The sequence below is a fragment of the Morone saxatilis genome, unplaced genomic scaffold, assembly GCF_004916995.1.
Source record: "Morone saxatilis isolate NCDOM2014 unplaced genomic scaffold, NCSU_SB_2.0 Contig5, whole genome shotgun sequence".
Taxonomy (NCBI): Eukaryota; Metazoa; Chordata; class Actinopteri; family Moronidae; genus Morone; species Morone saxatilis.
This window is the reverse complement of record NW_023340095.1, coordinates 805,569-825,968: the sequence shown is the minus strand read 5'-3', so window position 1 is coordinate 825,968 and position 20,400 is coordinate 805,569. Positions and strand designations below refer to the sequence as shown.

Genomic DNA, 20,400 nt, shown 5'->3' with positions numbered 1-20,400 from the left:
AGATAGTTTGTTTGATTATAATAACTGGGTATTATCTTTTGTGTAACAGTAAGAATTTATAATGAGACATTTCAATACCTGTGATCTTGGTTCCCTCTTTGGTCTCAGCAGGAACACCAACCCCATACTCATTCTCGCCAGTCACTCTGAAGTAGAAGACTTCTCCCTCCGGCAGGTCTGTCACCTTGTAGGTCAGTCTGTGGCATGTGTCAGTCAACCTCGTCCATCCTTTCTTGCTGGCCTCACGGATATCAACAAGGTAGTTCTTCACTGGTCCTCCTCCCTCATTCTCAGGAGTATCCCAGGTTACAGTAGCAGAGGTCTTGGTCACGTCCTTGACCTCCACATTGGCAGGAGCTCCGGGGGAGTCCAGAACTCTGACATTAAGTGTCAAGGAGGAGGTTCCAGATACGTTGGACAAGGTGATGGTGTATTTGCCAGAGTCGCTGCGAGTTGCTTTCTCTAAGGTGATGGAGGTGAAGGTGTCTGTGGTGTCAATGGCAGCACGAACTCGAAGGTCAACATCAGGCTTAGTCCATGAAACAGTGGGGACAGGTTTGCCTCTGAAGGGCACTGTCATGGTGAATGAGCTACCATCTTTCACAATAAGAGTCTTCCTCATCTCATTGCTAATGTCAAAGACAGGCTCCTCTTCTCTTTCTTTGGCAACTTGTTTGTCTGTCTCAGGACTGGGCTCACTGACTCCAATCTTGTTAATGGACTTGACAACAAAGACATATTCAGCGCCAGGTGTCAACTTTACCACTGTAAACTCTGTGTTCTTGGTGTTCTGGACTCCAACAATCCATTCATCATCTAAAGTCTTCCTGTATTCTACTCTATAACCAGTCACAGGTGCTCCACCATCAAATAGTGGCTTGTTCCATGAAAGGGTGACTGTGGTCTTTGTAGAGTCAATGATCTTAGGTTTAGCAGGAGGTGAAGGCAGGAACTGTGGGTCTTCAGCCTTGGTAAGCGGGCAAGGGATGCTGGGAGCACTGAGGCCAGCAGAGTTCTCTGCAAACACTCTGTACTCATACTCACTGCCCTCATGAAGGTGTGAGGCTTTGACTCTGAGGTCATAAACAGGTTTCTTGTTGACACGGCACCAGCGAAGGCCAGTCTTCTCTCGTTTTTCAATGACATAGCTAGAGATACTACTGCCACCATCAGAAACTGGTCTTTCCCAACAGATGGTCATTGCCTCACTAGTAACTGAGGTGACCTGGACATTAGTAGGAGCTGCAGGTACAGTGAATGGATCCCTGGCCTTTGTTGGCTCACTCTCCAGGGGCTCACCATCCCCATATTTGTTGACTCCCCTGACTCTGAAGATGTACTCATTTCCTTTGAGCAGCTTGGTCACCTTACAGGTGGTTGCCTTCATGTCACCATAGACTAGAGTCCAGGCAAGGCGACTGGTCTCGCGTTTCTCCACAATGTAATGCATGATTTCAGCACCGCCATTCTCCTGAGGGGGTCCCCACGCAATGGTGCATTTCTCTGCTGTGAGGCCAGACACTGTCAAAGGACCTGAGGAAGGTCCAGGTCTGTCCAGAACCTTACAGTTAATAGCCACTGACCTGGTTCCAGCCACATTGTGCAGGGTCAGGACATACTGGCCAGAGTCCCTTCTGATAGTGTCTCTGACAATCAGTGTGGTTGTGAAGTTGGTGGAGGTGATTTCACACCTGGCCTTGGACTCAATCTCCTTCCCATCCTTAGACCATGTGACAACTGGGATTGGACGGCCAGTGACTTCAGCATCAATTTTAATGATATCTCCAGCCTTTATGACAACCAGCTGTCTGAACTTATCTTCCAGGATAATAGTGGGAGGGTCCACATCATCCTTTACTGTGACAGGACCAGTGTTCTCTGAGGGAGCACTCAACTGCTCTGTAGAATTTTTAGCAATGACATGGAAGTCATATTGGACATCCTCTGTGAGGCCTGTGACGTCAAAGTAGGTGTCTTGCAGGTTGGTGAAATTACATTTCAACCAGCGACCATTGGGAAGTTCTTTACGCTCAACAATGTAGCCAGTAACCTTTGCTCCAGCAACAAACTCTGGCTTTTCCCAGAAGAGGGAAACTGAGGTCCTGGTAATGTTGGTGACTCTAAGGTTACATGGAGGTTGGCATGGATCCCTAGCTGCCACAGCATCACTGGCCTTAGTGCATGGACCAATGCCAGCAGCATTCTCAGCATAGACTCTGAACTGATACAACAGGCCTTCTTCAATGCCTGTCATCTTAAATTGGTTCTCAGTCAGCAAACCTCGGTTGACCTTCGTCCACAGGATGCTGCTTTGGTCTTTGCATTCAATGTGATAACCTATAACAGGGCTTCCACCATCACTGGCTGGTCTGCCCCATTCCACAAGCATGCCATACTTGGTGGCATGGGCAACATGTACATTGGTTGGAGGGCCAGGAGGCTCGAAGGGATACTGAGCAACAACAGGAGCAGAGTCAATGGCATGACTCTTGCCATAACGGTTCTCTGCTGCAATACGGAACTGGTACTCCACTCCCTGTGTGAGACGAGACACCTTGATTGATGTCCTGGCTACTGTGGCTGAGACAATCTGCCATGTGGTTGTGGTAGTGTCTCTCTTCTCCACCACATAGTTGTTGATTTGGCATCCACCGTCGTAGGTTGGAGAATCCCAAGACAGGGAGATGAAGTCAGCACTCACTTCATCCACCTTAATGTTGCTGGGTGGACCAGGTTTGTTCAAGATTATAACAGAGATTTCAGCTGTCTTGGTGCCAACTGAGTTAGTCAGAGTAATCTCATACTTTCCTACATCTTCCTTGGCAGCATCCTTGATTAAAATCTTGGATGAGGTCTTGGAAGTAAGAACATTGACCCTAGTCGTCTGCTTAAGCACCTGACCATCCTTCTTCCAGGACACCTCAGGCTGAGGTCTCCCTTTGAAGGGAACATCAATCTTCAAGTCATCTCCTGCCTTTACACTGTATGTGTCGAACAACATGTTGATGGTGGGCTCTGCTGTGATGTCCTTCACCACCACAGGGGTAGCCAGAGGCTTGGCATCACTCTTGCCCTTATCATTCACAGCAATCACCCTGAAGGCATACTCCTCTCCTGTTGTGAGTCCATCAATAGTAGCTTCCAGTGCTTTGACTTCACTGCATACAGTCCATTTGTCATCTCCTTTGGGCTGCATCTCCACAATATAATTTGAAATTTTGCTGCCTCCATCATAATCAGGTTTCTCCCAGGAAAGGGTAACAGTATGACGAGTGACGTCAACCAGGACAACCTTACCAGGAGGCAAAGGAGCCTCAGACACCTTGACCTGATCTGTGGAGGCAGGTAGACCTACTCCCAGCTCATTTACAGCCAAGACACGGAAATAATATCGGCCTCCCTCCTGCAGGTCAGAAATAATGAACGAGTTCCTCACACAGTTAGTGCAAACACTAGTGAAAGCCATCCTCTTCTGCTCTCTCTTTTCTACAATATAGTGTGATATCTTAGCCCCCCCATCAATTAAAGGAGGCTCCCAGGAGAGCGAGACCGAATTTCTTTTCACATCCTTAACCTCCAGGTTGGTAGGAGCGCTCGGGGAGTCCAGAACTCTGACATTGATGAAGGCTGATTTAGAGCCACTGAGATTCTCAAGGGTCAGTACATATTTGCCAGTGTCAAATCTGTCGACATTCTCGATCACCAGCATTGTGTAAGAGCTTGTGACTTCAATCTGGGCACGCTCATTCAGAGTACCATCAGCCTTTGACCATTTGACCTCAGGCTCCGGCTTACCTCTGATTGTCACAAAGAGACGCAACGTGGCAGTGGCGCGAACATTGACCATCTTCCTTAGGTCAGCATCTAGTTCAATTTCAGGAGCCTCCAGCTTCTCTGCAGCAATCACAGACCCAGGTAGGTCCACATGCTCACCTACTCCCTCACAGTTAACAGCACAAATGCGGAAGTTGTACTCTGCATTCTCCTTTAGTTTCTTTACAGTGTAGTGAGTGGCCTGAACACCAGTGTATGGTGTGGAAGTTATCCACTCATCATCTGCTGCCTCCTTCATTTCAACAATATATCCACTGATCTGTGCTCCACCATCATAAATAGGTCTGGACCAGGACAAAGAGACTGTGGTGCTTGAATGGTCGGTGACTTTGGGGTTATTTGGAGGTCCTGGTGGATAAATGGCATCAAAGGCCTTGATGTATTCAGTTGGTGCACTAGGCTTTCCCACACCAGCAGCATTTTCTGCTGAGACCCTGAATTCATAGGAGTGACCCTCTGTGAGACCAGTACATCTGAATCTCAGGTCATTCAGCCTCTTCTTGTTGCACTTAGACCATCTGATGCCATCCTTATCACGTTTTTCAAGGATATATCCATCAATCTCAGCTCCTCCATTATCCTCTGGTCTCTCCCAGGTAAGCACTATGGAGTCCCTAGTGATAGCGCTGGCTTCTGGGATGGAGGGTGCACTGGGAGTGGTGAAGGGATTACGAGCAATAACAGGCTCAGATTCCAAAGGCTCACCAACACCGTATTTATTCACAGCAGTGACTCTAAAGATGTATTCATTTCCAGGCAGCAGTTTTGTGATTTTGTAACTGATGGCCTGGATCTTGGGCTCAACCACTGTCCATGACAAACGACTGGTCTCTCTTTTCTCAACGATGTAGTGTGAGATGCTGGCTCCACCATCATGTGAGGGATGGTTCCAGTGCAAATAACATTTTTCAGCTGTGACCCCTTTGACTTCTAGAGGGCCATCTGGAGGACCAGGTTTATCCAGAACTTTAACATTAACTGGGATCATCTTGACTCCTCCCACATTGACAAGTTTGAGAACAAAGTGGCCACCATCCACTCTGATGCAATCCTTGACTGTCAGAATTGTACGTGTGAGTGTGGTCTTGACCTCCATTCTTGGTGTGGTTTTGTCAATCTCCTTTCCATCCTTTAACCAAATGACCTCAGGCAGAGGCTTACCAGTGTAGTCTGCATCAATAACGAATGACTCACCAGCATTAACAACAGTCAGATCCTTGAATTTAGAATCCATGGTAGCTCCTGGAGCCTCAATTTCATCTTTGGCAGTAATTTCTCCTGTGCCCAGTGAAGGACGGCTGAAAATTCCAGCAGCATTCCTGGCAATGACTCTGAACTCATACACACAGTCCTCAGTCAGGCCACTGAGAGTGAAGTGGGTATCAATGATGTTGGTGAAGCTGGCCTTCATCCAGCGTGTATCCGGGTGCTTCTTCCTCTCAATCACATAGCCAGTGATTGCACTGCCCCCATCATACTGAGGCCTGCTCCACTGGAGTGTCACATGGTTTCTGGTGATTTCAATAGCTTCAGGAGTGCCTGGTGGGTCACAGGGATCCCTGGCTACTGTGCTTTCAGAGACCTTGCTAACTGGGCTTAGTCCGGCAATATTCTCAGCATAAACTCTGAATTCATACTCAATACCTTCTTCCAGCTCTGTAGTCTTAAAACGTGTTTCTGGGATTAAAAGCTTATTGAGTTTAGTCCATAGGAGGCTGTTTTTCTCTTTTCTCTCAAGGTGGTAGCCTAGGATGGGACTGCCTCCATTATTGGTGGGAGCTTTCCACTCAACAACCATGTTATCCTTGGTTGCAGCAGAAACAGTTGGTGTTCCTGGCGCAGCAGGCTCAGTGAATGGATACTGAGCAATAACAGCTGCAGAGACAATGGCAGGACTCTTTCCATATCTATTCTCAGCAGACACTCTGAATTGATATTCAACTCCAGTCTTCAATTTGGTGACTTTGATGGTTGTCCTGGCAATAGTAGCGGACACAATCTGCCATGCTGTTGTGGTGGTGTCTCTCTTCTCCACAATGTAGTTATTGATCTGACAGCCTCCAGTATACTCTGGTGGCTCCCAGGACAGAGTGACATAATTAGAGCTCACCTCCTCAATCTTCAAAGGGCCAGTGGGTGGGCCAGGCTTATCGAGGATAATAACAGTAATCTCCTCTGTACTTGTTCCAACACTGCTGGTGGCTGTGACAGTGTATTTACCAGAGTCTTCTTTATTTGCATCCTTGATGCACAGCTTAGTAGATGACGGTGTGCTTGATACATTAAGTCTGGTTGTCTCCTTAAGAGCCTGCCCATCCTTCTTCCATTCAACCTTAGGAACAGGGCGTCCCATCACTGGAATCTCAATCTTCAGATCCTCACCATTTTGTAAACTGTAAGTGTTGAATGTCATCTTGAATCTGGGTTCGATGGTTACATCTTTAGCAGTGACTGATGCAGCCAGCGGCCTAGGGTCACTCCTGCCCTTCTCATTGAAAGCTGAAACTCTAAACAGGTACTCATGCCCTGTGCTGAGGCCTGTGACAGTGCCTTCACAAGTTTTGGTTGTGGCAGCCACCACCCATTCCTCTGAGCCCACAGGCTGCATCTCAATGTAGTATCCCATGATCCTGCTGCCTCCATCGTGGTCTGGCTTCTCCCAAGAGAGTGAAGCTGTGGTTTTGGTCACTTCAGTTAAAGTGACCTTACCCACAGGCAGAGGAGGTTCAGAAGTCTTAACTGCATCTACTGTCTCAGCTGGGTGTCCCACACCAAACTCATTCTCTGCTAAGACTCTGAAATAGTAGATAGTTCCCTCAGTGAGGCCAGTGATACGGTAACTTGTCTTTGTGCATTTGTTGTCCACGTTAGAGTAAACCTTCCTGTTAGACTCACGCTTTTCAACCAGGTAATTCTTGATTCTTGCACCACCATCAATCAGAGGAGGCTCCCAGGTCAGAGTGACACTTTGTCTCTTAATGTCTTTTACTGTTAGATTCACTGGGGCCCCTGGAGTGTCCAAAACTTTAACAGAAACAAAGGCAGATTTTGTGCCAGCACTATTTTCCAAGTTGAGGATGTATTTTCCAGCATCATATCTGTCACAGATGTCAATGGAGAGCTGTGTATAGTCTTCACCAGTCTCTATCTGAACTTTACTGGGCAGTTCTCCATCCTCTTTGGCCCAGCAGATCTCAGGAGTAGGTCGTCCCTTGAATGGAATGCAGATTCTCATCGAACCTGCTGCACGGACAACTATGCCCTTCCTTAGCTCTGAATCCAGAATCATTTCTGGAGGATCAATCTTATCCAGAGGTTTCACAACCCCTTGGACTTCGGTGGGCTCACCAACACCTAACTTATTGATGGCACATATGCGCACCTTGTATTCCTGGTGCTCAATCAACTTGGTGATGGTAAACTTGGTAGCTTTAACCCCAGTCGGTGGGGTGCATATGGTCCACTCCTCCTCATCAGCCTTTGTAATTTCCACAGCGTATCCTTGAATCTCGCAACCACCATCATAGATAGGGCGATGCCAGGCCAGACTAATGGAGTCTTTAGCTGTGTCGACCACATGAGCATTGGTGGGACAGCCCGGTTCAAAGGTGGGGTCACAGGCTTTGAGGTAGGGTGTAGCTGGGCTTGGCTGACCCACTCCAGCTACATTCTCAGCAGATACTCTGAATTCATACTCATGGTCTTCAGTCAGTCCAGTTACTCTGAAACGCAAGTCTGTCACTCTGCGTTTATTGCACTTGGTCCACCTTACTCCAGCTCTGTCTCTCTTCTCAACAATGTAACCACCAATTTCACTGCCTCCAGTGGTCTCAGGGCGGTTCCAGCAGACAGTCATGGAGTCCCTGGTAATGTTAGTGATCTCAAGCTCCTGAGGTGGGCCAGGAGTAACAAATGGATTTCTCATGATAACTGGCAATGATTCAAGAGGCTCACCTACGCCATATTTGTTGACGGCCATAACTCTGAAGATGTACTCATTGCCCTTTAACAGTTTAGTAACCTTGAACATGGTAGCTCCACAGTCACTGGAGACCACAGTCCATGCCAGGCGGCTTGTTTCTCTCTTCTGAATGATGTAGTGAGAAATGCTAGCTCCTCCATCGTGCCTGGGTGGCAGCCATGACAGTGAACACTTCTCCTCAGTTACGTTGCTGACAGTAAGAGGTCCCTCTGAGGGGCCTGGTCTGTCCAGGACCTTCACACTGAATGGGACATTTTTAGTTCCACCCACATTCGTCAGAACCAGTGTGTACTGTCCACCATCTACTCTGATGGCATCTTTCACAACAAGCAAAGCCTTAAAATCTGTGTTCTTGATCTCAGCTCTTGCTGAGTTTTCAACTTCAACATTTCCTTTGAACCACTGAGCTGTGGGGATGGGCTTTCCTTCCACACTGGCTTCCAGATTGAATGTCTCTCCAGCATTGATAACAATGGTCTGGTTGTACATAGGATCTGTCTCACACTTAGGTGGGTCAATTTCATCCTGGGCTGTGATGGATCCTGTGCTTTCAGATGGCTTGCTGACAGCCCCAGCTGCATTCCTTGCAATTACTCTAAAGTCATATTTGCTGTCTTCTGTCAGGCCAGTTACTGTGAATTCATGTGCAATGATGTTTGTAAAACTAGCCTTCATCCACTTTCCTTCAGGAAGGTCTCTTTTCTCCACTACATAGCCAGTAACTAAGCTTCCACCATCATACTGTGGAGGGGTCCACTTCAGCTTCACCGAGTGCCTGGTCACAATCAAAGCCTCAGGACAGCCAGGAGGATCACATGGGTCACGGGCAACATAAACTTCAGAGACTTTGCTGCATTTTCCAATCCCAACAATATTCTCAGCATAGACTCTGTACTCATACTCAATGCCTTCCTCAAGAGGAGTAGATTTGAACCTGCAGTCTTGGATGAGCATTTTGTTGATCTTGGTCCAGAGGATACTGTTCTTCTCTTTTCTCTCCAGATGATAGCCTAAGATGGAACTGCCTCCGTCAGATGGGGGTTTGTGCCACTCAACTACCATATAGTCTTTAGTGTATGAAGACACAAATGGTGTTCCTGGTGGGCCAGGCTCCTGGAAAGGATACTGTGCCAAAACAGGCTCTGAATCAATTGCATAACTCTTTCCATATCTATTCTCAGCACAGATTCTGAACTGGTATTCAGCACCTGTCTTCAGATTGCTCACTTTTAGTGTGGTTCTAGCCACAGTGGCAGATACGACCACCCAGTTGGTTGTGGTTGTGTCTCTCTTCTCCACCACATAATTGGAGATTGGACAGCCACCTGTATATGTAGGAGGTTCCCAGCTAAGAGTGATACTCTCAGCACTGATATCCTCTAACTTGACAGGGCCTGTTGGTGGGCCTGGTTTGTCCAGGGTGATCACCTCAATAGTGGCATCTTTGGAGCCTAAGGCATTGGTGATATTGATGCTGTACAAGCCTCCATCCTCTCTGGTGGCATCCTTCATGGTGAGAGTAGTATGATGTGCTGAATCAGTGACATTGACTCTGGTGGTTTGCTTAAGGGCAGCTCCATCTTTGGTCCAAGTGATGGTTGGCTTTGGATGGCCAGCAATTGGAACCTCAATCTTCAGATCATACCCCACCTGGACACTGTAGGTGCTCACTTTGGGTCGAACAGCAGGCTCAATCACTAGGTCCTTTGCTACAACTGACTGACCCAATTGTCTCGGGTCACTTTTGCCCTTGTCATTTACAGCAACAACTCTGAATTGGTACTCCTCCCCCTTAAGTAGGTTTGTCACTACAGTCTCCACTGCCTTCACACTAGCACACACAGACCAAGCTTCACTGTCCTTGGATGCCAGTTCAACTTCATAGTGACTGATCCTGCTGCCACCGTCATATTCAGGCTTCTCCCAGGCGAGAGTTACAGTGCTACTAGTGACATCAACAACACTGACTTTACCAGGAGGTTGAGGCTTCTCAGATATCTTAATTGGTTCTATAGTTTTAGCAGGGAGACCCACACCATATTCATTCTCAGCCAAGACTCTGAAGAAGAAGATTCCACCCTCTGGAAGAGGTTCAACTTTCCATGTCATCTTGTTGCAGGTGATGATAGGAGAATAAACCTTCCTGGTGCTTTCACGCTTCTCAACAATATAATGCTTAATCTTTGAGCCACCATCCAGAAGCGGAGGCTCCCATGTGAGAGTGACCGAATTCTTGGTAATCTCTTTCACTATAAAGTTAGTTGGTGGACTAGGTGAGTCTAGGACTCTGACACTGATGAATACTGACTTCACTCCACTGGCATTCTCTGCTGTCAGGGTGTACTTGCCACTGTCAAATCTGTCAACATTCTCAATGACAAGTGAAGCATAACTGCCTGTATTGTCAATCTGGGCAGTCTCCTTAATCTCGCCCTCAGCCTTGCCCCATTTCACTTCAGGTGCTGGACGACCTCTCACAGGAACAAACAGCCGGAGAGTGCTTGCTGATCTAATGTTGATCATCTTTCTCATATCTGCATCCAGGTCAAGATCAGGAGCCTCAAGCTTCTCCTCCAAAAGAATTTTTCCTGGTACATCAGCATGCTCACCAATACCAACTTTGTTGATGGCACACACTCTGAATTGGTACTCATGCTTCTCCAGAAGCTTTGTCACTTTCAATTTAGTGTCTGTGATTCCAGTGGGGGGAGTGCACATAAACCACTCATCAGATGCCCCATCGCAGGCCTCAACAATGTAAGCCTGAATCTCACAGCCACCATCATAAATGGGTTTGCCCCATGTCAGGGAAACCGTGGACCTAGATGAGTCCACCACCTTGGGGTTGTTTGGTGGGCCTGCTTTGAAGATAGGCTCCAATGCTTTGTAGTACACTGTTGGCACGCTAGGTGTTCCAACACCTGCAGCATTCTCAGCAGCAACTCTGAATTCATAGCTGTGGTTTTCTATAAGCCCTGTCACTCTGAAGCGAAGCTCACTCACTGTGCGCTTATTGCACCTAGTCCATCTTACACCATCCTTGTCACGCTTCTCAACAATGTATCCCTGGATGGGGCTGCCACCATCATTAGTTGGTCTCTCCCAGGTCACCACCATGGAGTCTTTGGTGATTGTAGAGACTTCTACCTCTGTTGGTGGGTTGGAAGTGACAAATGGATTTCTGGCAATCATTGACTCAGATTCAAGGGGCTCACCAACTCCATATTTGTTGACTGGAATCACTCTGAAGATGTACTCGTTACCAGGAAGAAGTTTTGTGATCTTTAGGTTCAACGTCTGAACTTTTGGCTCAACTACAGTCCAAACCAGTCGGCTTGTTTCCCTTCTCTCAACAATGTAATGGGAAACATCACTACCTCCATCTTGCAAGGGAGGTTTCCAGGAAATAGAGCATTTCTCATTGGTGACCCCATAGATGGAGATAGGACCCACAGGTGGACCTGGTCTGTCCAGGACCTTGACATTAATATTAACAGATTTCTCTCCTCCAACATTCTTTACCAGCAAAGTGTACTGACCTCCATCGACACGGATGGCTTCTTTAACAACTATACAAGCTGTAAAGTCTGTGTTTTTGAGCTCTAGGCGAGCTGCTTCAGTAAGCTCTTTGCCCTCTTTCCGCCAGTGCACAGAGGGCACAGGCTTACCAAAGACAGCAGCCTCAAGCCTGAATGTCTCTCCAGCATTTACCACCACAGCCTGGGAGTACTTAGATTCCAAGTCAATTGTGGGTGGATCCACCTCATCCTTGGCAGTGATGGCTCCAGTAGAGTCAGAGGGCTTACTGAACACACCTGCTGCATTCCTGGCGATGACACGGAACTCATAAATCTGATCTTCAGTAAGTCCTGTGACAACAAATTCAGTTTCAATGATGTTGGTAAAACTGGCCTTCATCCAGCGGCCAGCTACCTCTTTCTTTTCAACCACATAGCCTGTGATCTTGATTCCGCCATCATACTCAGGTTTGGTCCATTTGAGTGTCACTTTGTTTCTTGTCACAATGACAGCCTCTGGTTTTCCTGGTCTGTCACAAGGATCCCTGGCCACTTGCATTTCACTCAGTTTGCTGGCTTTGCTGAGGCCAACAATGTTCTCAGCATAGACTCTAAACTCATATTCAATACCCTCCTCAAGGCCAACAACCTTGAATCTGGTCTCTGGGATAATTTGTTTGTTCTGTTTTACCCACAGTATACTGTTTCTCTCTTTGAGCTCTAAGTGGTAGCCCAGAATTTTGCTTCCACCATCATTGCTGGGTTTCTCCCACACAACCACCATGCTCTCTTTGGTGGCTGACTGGACCACAACAGAACGTGGTTGGCTAGGTAGTTCAAATGGATACTGAGCAACAATGGCTTCAGAGAGCAGGAGAGAAGACTTGCCATATCTATTCTCTGCAGCAATCCTAAACTGGTACTCAGATCCAGTCTTTAGACGGGCTGCCTTGATAGTGGTTCTGGCCACTGTAGCTGACACAATCTGCCAGTTAGTGGTAGATGTGTCTCTCTTCTCAACAATGTAATTATTGATGCTGCAACCACCATCGTACTCTGGTGGATTCCAGGACAGGATCACACTGTCAGCAGTGACCTCATCCATCTTAATCGGGCCAGTTGGAGGACCAGGCTTGTCTAGAACAAGGACACTGATGTCTGTAGATGCCTCTCCAGCTGTGTTGGTCAGTTTGATAGTGTATGTGCCCACATCATCTCTGCAAGCGTCCTTAATAACTAGGAGAAGGTGTCTATCCGTGGCTTCAGCATTAACTCTGGTTGTCTCCTTGAGAGCAACACCATCTTTGAGCCAAGTTGCAGTAGCCTTGGGGCAGGCAGCATATGGTACATCTATCTTCAGATCATCTCCTGCTAGTACACTGAATGTACTAAAAAGCAGTTTGAAAGTTGGTGAGATGACCAGGTCTTTAGCCACCACAGGTACACTGAGAGGACGTGGGTCACTAACTCCCTTTTCATTGGTGGCTGAGATACGGAACATGTACTCCTCTCCCTGCGTTAGGCCAGTTACAAAAGCCTCATTGGTCTTTACCACCATGACCTGGGTCCACTTCTCACTGCCTTTACCCTGCATTTCAACAATATAGCCTGTGATTCTGCTGCCACCATCATGTTCAGGCTTTTCCCATGTTAGTGTGACACTCATGCTGGTAACTTCACAAAGGGACACTTTGCCTGGTGGTAGAGGCTTCTCTGACACTTTGATTGGATCAACGGTCTCTACTGGGAGACCAATGCCATATTCGTTCTCAGCCAGGATTCTAAAGAAGTACATTTTTCCTTCCTCCAGGTCTCCAACTTTCCAACTAGACTTATGGCAGCTGGCACAGACTGTTGAGTAGGCTTTTCTGGTTGACTCACGCTTCTCCACAATGTAGTTGCGGACTCTGGAGCCACCATCAATTAGAGGTGCATCCCAAACAAGGGAAACTGAATCTCTAGTGACCTCCTTGACGATGAGATTCTGAGGTGCTCCAGGAGTATCTAGCACCCTTACATTAACAAAAGCTGTCTTGCTTCCTGAGGCATTCTCTACAGTCACCATGTATTTACCTCCATCAAACCTGTCAACATTCTCTACTTGAAGAGTGGTGAATGATGAGGTGATTTCAATGTTAGCTTTGTCCAGGGATTCTCCATGTTCCCTTGACCATTTAATTTCAGGTGCTGGTCTGCCCTTAATGGGGACAAAGAGTCTGAGTGTGCTACAGGCCCTGATGCAGACTACCTTACGTAGCTCTGCTCCAAGTTCAATTTCTGGAGGAAGCAGTCTGTCTTCAGCTTTGGGAGTTCCAGGAACAGCAGCAGGCTCTCCCACTCCTTCACAATTCGTGGCACAGATGTTTATTTTATACTCTTGGTTTTCCTTCAAGTTGGTAATAGTAAAAGAAGTGGCTGTCCATCCCTTCTTGGGAGTGTGAATTGTCCACTCATCCTCCTCAGGCAGGCAGGTCTCCACAATGTAACCAGTGATTTCAGAACCACCATCATAGACAGGCTTGTTCCAAGCAAGGGTGATTGAGGACTTGGTTGTGTCCAGCACTCTGGGATTCCCTGGAGGTCCAGGCTGGAAGATGGTGTCCACAGCCTTGTAGAATGGACTGGAAGGACTAGGCTGACTTAGACCAGCATTGTTCTCAGCAAAAACTCTGAATTCATACTCATGTCCTACTGTGAGGCCAGAGACCTTGAATCGTAGGTCAGTTACAGTCCTCTTGTTGCACTTCACCCAGCGCAGGCCAGTCTTATCTCTTCTTTCAATTATGTAGGTGTTTATTCTGCTGCCTCCATCGTGTTCAGGGCGCTCCCAGCAGACAACCATGGAGTCCTTTGTAATAGTGGTGACTTCAGGCTGCTGTGGTGGGTCACTGGGGACATAGGGATTGGCACAGATGACAGCTTCAGACTCAAACGGTTCACCCACGCCATACTTGTTAACAGCCATGACTCTGAAGATGTACTCATTGCCCTTCAGAAGCTTGGTGACCTTGAACCTGTTCGCCTGAAGATCTGTGGCCACATTTGTCCATGCCAACCTACTGGTTTCACGCCTCTGAATGATAAAGTACTCAATCTTGGAACCGCCATCATGTGTTGGATGCAGCCAGTTAAGGACACATTTCTCAGCAGTGACGTCAGTGACAGTGAGGGAATCTGGTGGTCCAGGTCTGTCGAGCACCTTAACATTAAATGTGAACTTGGCAAAGCCACCGGGATTGCTGGCAGTCAGAGTAAAAGCACCTCCGTCCCTCCTCAGGGAATCTTTGTTTATTAGAGTTGTGTGGAAGTCAGATGTCTTTATCTCAATCTTGGCTGTATCCTCAAGCTCCTTTCCTTCCTTGGTCCATACCAGAGATGGGATTGGCCTGCCAGTTACATTGGCCTCCAGTTTAAACACCTCTCCTGCCATGACAACAACATTGCTACTATATGATGCATCAACATCAAGTCTTGGCTCTTCGATGTCATCTCTGCATGTGATTGCTTCAGATGGCTGGGATGGAGCACTAACAGCACCAGCTGAGTTTCTAGCAGTCACACGGAATTCATAAGTTGCATCTTCTGTCAGACCACTGACTGTGTAGATAGTTTCTTGGATGTTGTTAAAGTTGGCTTTGAGCCAGCGTCCATTGGGCATCTCTCTCCTCTCTACTGTGTATCCAGTGATGGAAAAGCCGCCATCTCCCTCTGGTTTGCTCCATGAGACTGTCACCTCATGTCTGGTGATATTCAGTGCCACAGGCCTGCCCGGTGGGTCGACTGGGTCCAAAGCATACACAGGCTCAGAGGGTTTGCTTGGTTTGCTGAGACCGGCCATGTTCTCAGCAAAAACACGGTGTTCATATGCAATTCCATCAACAAGGCCTGGTGATTTGAAGATATTTCCAACAACAAGAGCTTTGCTGATTCTCTGCCACAGAATGCTGTTTTTCTCTTTTCTGTCCACATGATATCCCAGGATGACACTGCCTCCATCAGAGGAAGGCTCATTCCAACTCAGAGTCATAGCATCCTTGTTAAAAGATGTGACCAAAGGAGTGCCTGGCTGGCCTGGCACATCAAATGGATAGGCAGCCACCACTGGCTCAGAGGTAATGCATGGTCCGATGCCATATCTGTTCTGTGCCTTGACGCGGAACTGATATTGGGTTCCAGTGTTGAGTCGAGCTGCCTTGAATGTGGTGCGGATGACTGTCGCTGCCAACTCTACCCAGGAAGTACCAGTAGTCTCCCGCATCTCAACAATATAGTTGTTGATGGGAACACCTCCATCATTTTCTGGTGCCTCCCAGGACATGAGAACATAATCACATGAGACCTCGTCCAGCTTAATAGGACCAGTTGGAGGACCTGGAATGTCATGGACGAGGACTGTGATCGTCTCAGTCACTGTACCCATCATGTTCTTTCCAATCATGGAATACTGGCCTCCATCAGTCCTCTTGATCTCACTGATGTTGAGGATAGTGGATGTTGGTGTGGTTTCAGTGTTGATTCTTTGTGTCTCCTTTAGCACTGTGTCTCCCTTCTTCCAGGAAACCACAGGTCTTGGTTTGCCGAGCACTGGAATCTCCACCTTGACGCGGTCTCCCGCCTTAGCGATGACAGTCTGCTGGTAGACTCCACGTAGGTCAAAAGAAGGAGTGGATGTCTGCTCTTTGATAATAGCAGGCCTGCTTTCACGGGGGTCACTCCTGCCTGATGCATTGACAGCTATTATGCGGAAGGTATATTCTGCGCCCTCAATCAGATCCGGGACAGTGTAGTCTAGAGCTTTGATGGTGCCCATATGGACCCACTGGTCTGTGTCCTTCTTCTGGGCCTCAATGACGTATCCGGTGATCAAGCTGCCACCATCATGCAGGGGCTTGGTCCATGCGAGGCTGGCACTGTCAGCTGTCACATCTGTGACATACAAATTCTCTGGTGCAGAAGGGGCCTGGGACACCCTGATTGGCTCAGGGGTTTCAGCTGGCTCACCAATGCCCAGGTCATTCTCAGCAGTGATACGGAAGTAGTAGTAAGCTCCCTCTTCAAGGCCTGGAATCTTGAAGGAACACTTCTGCCAAGTGGTGCTAAGCACAGTATAGGCCTTCTTGGTCGCCTCTCTCTTTTCAATAACGTAGTTGTGAATCTTAGAACCACCATCAATTATGGGGATTTCCCACTGAAGGGTGATGCTATTCTTAGTGATCTCTCTAGGTTTGAGGTTGACTGGTGGTCCTGGTGTGTCCAAAACTTTCACATTAACAAAGCCAGTCTTCTTTCCAGCAACGTTCTCCAGACAGAGATGGTACTTTCCAGCATCGTATCTGGTGCAGTCAGGAATAACCAGGAGAGTGTAGGACTCTGTGGTGTCAATGTGTGCACGTTTTTTAAGGTCGGTATCATCTTTGCTCCAGGTTACTTCAGGAACAGGCCGACCTCTGATGGGAACAAACATACGGATTGAAGCACGGGACCTCACCACCAGGGTTCTCCTGAGTTCAGCATCCAGCTCAAAGTCTGGCAGTGACTCCTGGTCTACCAGTTCAGTCACTTTCTCAACCTCTGCAGGCTCACCAACTCCCTCTGAATTTACTGCGCAGACTCTGAAGTGATATTTGCCTCCTTTTTTAAGTTTACCAATAACGTATTCAGTAGCTTTCAATAGGTACTGTGTCTCTGTCTCCCAATCATCATGCCCCTCCTCTTTGTACTCAACAATATATCCATCTACTTCAAGACCACCATCATAGTGGGGTCGGCCCCAGGCAAATGTGGCAGTGGTTTTTGTGGTTTCTGTAATTCTGGGGTTGGATGGAGGACCTGGTGGATCTGATAAGAAAAATGAGAGGTTAAATAAGTTAATTGAGTGAAGGTGGTACACAGGTTTTTGATTAGTATGTTCAGACTTTTATGCATATGCAACTTTCTCATTTTACTGTAAAAATAAATTCAGAATGAATTAAGAAGTCAAGTTTTACTTACACACAATGTCCTTGGTCATCACAGGGTGTGATGGCTCACTTGGCTCCCCAAATCCAGCCTTGTTCTCGGCAGTGACTCTAAACTCATACTCTACTCCCTCGCTAAGGCCTTGCACCTTAAAGCGCAGGTCAGGGACTGTCCTCTTACAGGCTCTCACCCATCTCATTCCTCTCCTCTCTTTCCTCTCTACACAATATCCTCTGATGTCACTTCCACCGTCCTGTACTGGTCTCTTCCATGAAATGGTAACAGCGTTCCTACTGACGTTATCAATTTCTGGGGTTGATGGTGGACCTGGTGGGCCTGGGGGAAACAAAAGAACATTTCGGTCAGTTCTTAGGTTCATAGGTTTTTCACTCAAATTAAATAATTAAATAAAATTAAATAATACATCCCAGGAAAAATCTAAATTTCATTGCATTTTTAAAATATTATACAACTAAATATAAACCATATAAACTTACGGAAACTGTCAACCATTTTGACTGGACCAGATTGGCTTGAATCTCCAGTGCCATACTGGTTCACAGCAGACACTCTAAAGATGTACTCATTGCCTTTGATCAGTTTACTGGCTACATATCTGCAGTCCATGACATTTTCAGCTAGCTTGGTCCACTGCAGGCGGCTGGTCTCTCTCTTTTCAAGGATGTAGGACTTGATAGAGCAGCCTCCATCCTCCTCTGGTGGAAGCCAGGTCAGAGTACACTTCTCAGCTGAAATGTTAGTGGGTTCAATGGGGCCTGGAGGTCCAGGCACGTCCAGAACCTTCACCTTTACGTGTTCTTCCTTAATACCAAAGGGATTGCTGGCGGTGATGATGTAGTCACCCGTGTTCTTCCGGCTTGCATACTTGATAGCCAGAGTAGAGGAGGTGGGAGTACTGGTGATGGAGATGATGTCAGAGGTCTTGAACTCACGGCCTCCCTTTGACCAGACAGAAGTAGGTGGAGGTTTGCCCAAAATCTTGCAGGCTGATATCACGATGGTGTCTCCTGCCCTGACTGATACACCGTCCTTCATTTCTGGGTCAATAGTGATTGTCGGGGGCTCTGCAGAGAGGACAGCACAAGAAATTCATATAAAAATTGTCCACACACCACATAAATTCAAATTAATGACAATATGACTTTAAATACTGATATTTGCTATTCAGCTTACCATACTCATCTTTGCAGGTCAGAAGCTCAGTAGACTCTGAAGGAACACTAATAGCCCCAGCAGAATTCTTGGCCCTGATCCTGAACTGATACTGAGATCCCTCTGTCAGGTCAGGGACAGTGAAGGCACATCCCTGGACGTTGACATGATTGGCCTTCATCCAGGCCTTGCCGCCAGCCTCCAACTTCTCCACCATGTAGCCAGTCAGCTTGTGGCCACCGTCATATTTGGGAGCTGTCCAAATCAGAGTGACTGTGGTCCTTGTGACGTTAATCACTTCCGGCTTGCCAGGAGGATCTAACAGAACACAAAGTAAATGTGTTAAAACATAAAGAAAAAACACCAAACACATTAGGTTTTCACATGGAAAAAAAATCCAAAAGCATTGAACTCACCAATAGGATCCAGGGCGACCACAGCCTCAGTGGCCCTGCTTGCCTTTCCGAGCCCGGCCATGTTCATGGCCATCACTCTGAACTCGTACTCTAGTCCCTCTATCAGGCCAGTGACTCTGCACTCCTTTACTCTCAAAGGAGTCTTACTGGCTCGTTTCCACATCAGACTGTTTCTCTCCTTAAACTCCACATGATATCCTAGAGAGAACACAAATCAAGTCATGGTGATTGCTGTTTGCTATTTGCTCATGATAAACTACAAACTGATATCTATCACAGTTTGTTACCAGTAATTGGGGAGCCACCAGTGTCCTTTGGATCAGCCCAAGTCAAGATGGCTGACTCGTGGCGGATGCTCACAATTTCTGGAGGAGCAGGTGCCTCAGGCACATCTGGAGGAAGCAGAGAAGGGTTAAATGATTAGGAAAGAAAGTGAGTACAGTAAGTTTACTTGCTCGACTCATTCTGGCTACAGTCCTATCGTAGTGGTAAACAGACATCCCCTGGTACTGTGAGCTTGAAGTCAGGGTACTGTCAGCTAATAGGATCGCTAACTAGCTAGTGCCAGCAACTAGTACACTAAGCATATGCAGCAGTGCAACGGTAAGAGACTTCATTTGTCACAAGAGATAAGGTCCATGCTCCAACAGTCACCTGATACTTTGGTCTGGGTGACAAGATCCAACTAATGAAAATAACAAGACTCTTATTATCTTAAAGAATGGCCCTTATAAATATTATCAAAGCTTCTGAAAAATGGCACTTTAAAAAGTCATGTTACTGCCTCAGCCCAAAATGTATTTTGACTGATACTCACTGAATGGATGCTGGGCGATGACTGGGTCAGACCTCAGATACTCTCCAACTCCATATTTGTTCTCAGCAAACACTCTGAAGATGTACTCTATTCCATCGTGGAGCCTGATCACCCTCATGGTGGTCTTCTGGATAGCTGAAGCTACTGTGGCCCACTTGTTGTCTGTGGTCCTCCTCTTTTCAACGATGTAGTTGGACACCTCTGCACCGCCATCATCTTTGGGTGGTCCCCACTCCAGGGTGATGCCGTCAGCGGTGATCTCGTCAAACTTAATGGGTCCAGTGCAGATGCCAGGCTTGCCGACCACCTTCAGCTGGAACTTGCAGTCCTTGGAACCAGCACTGTTCCTGACGTTGATGCTGTAGGTGTCGGCATCTCCTTTCTGGCAGTCTCTGACAAGCAGAGTGGTGACACCATGAGACGCCTCCACGCACATCCTGCCGGTGTCTCCGAGCATTGTGTCGCCCTTCTTCCAGGTGGCAGTGGGGAGGGGCACTCCGATGGTGGGGATGTTGATACGTGTGGTGCTGCCTTCCTTCACCACACAGCAATTGTCTTGCAGAGCACTCAAGTTGCAGTCAGGCAGCACTAAAATTCAAAGTATTTGCTCATCAGAAAACATTTAAAAACAATAACTTTATGTTCTAGCAAAATAGATTAGATTAGAAGCTATAATCCAATCCAATCCAATCCACTTTATTT

At 47.2% G+C, this 20,400-nt stretch overlaps 1 protein-coding gene across 33 annotated transcripts in view; it reads right to left on the bottom strand.

The window, feature by feature from the left end:
* Positions 1–20,400, bottom strand: part of ttn.2 (titin, tandem duplicate 2) — a 212,218-nt gene that overhangs the window by 28,468 nt on the left and 163,350 nt on the right. For all 33 annotated transcript variants that reach the window (XM_035676170.1, XM_035676193.1, XM_035676176.1 and 30 more), the window contains 7 exons: positions 19,699–20,286; positions 19,169–19,273; positions 18,882–19,079; positions 18,487–18,783; positions 17,790–18,377; positions 17,326–17,628; positions 79–17,172 (listed from right to left, as the gene is read on the bottom strand). In XM_035676170.1, the coding sequence (XP_035532063.1) occupies positions 79–17,172; positions 17,326–17,628; positions 17,790–18,377; positions 18,487–18,783; positions 18,882–19,079; positions 19,169–19,273; positions 19,699–20,286 (19,173 nt within the window). The remainder of the gene's footprint in view (positions 1–78; positions 17,173–17,325; positions 17,629–17,789; positions 18,378–18,486; positions 18,784–18,881; positions 19,080–19,168; positions 19,274–19,698; positions 20,287–20,400) is intronic.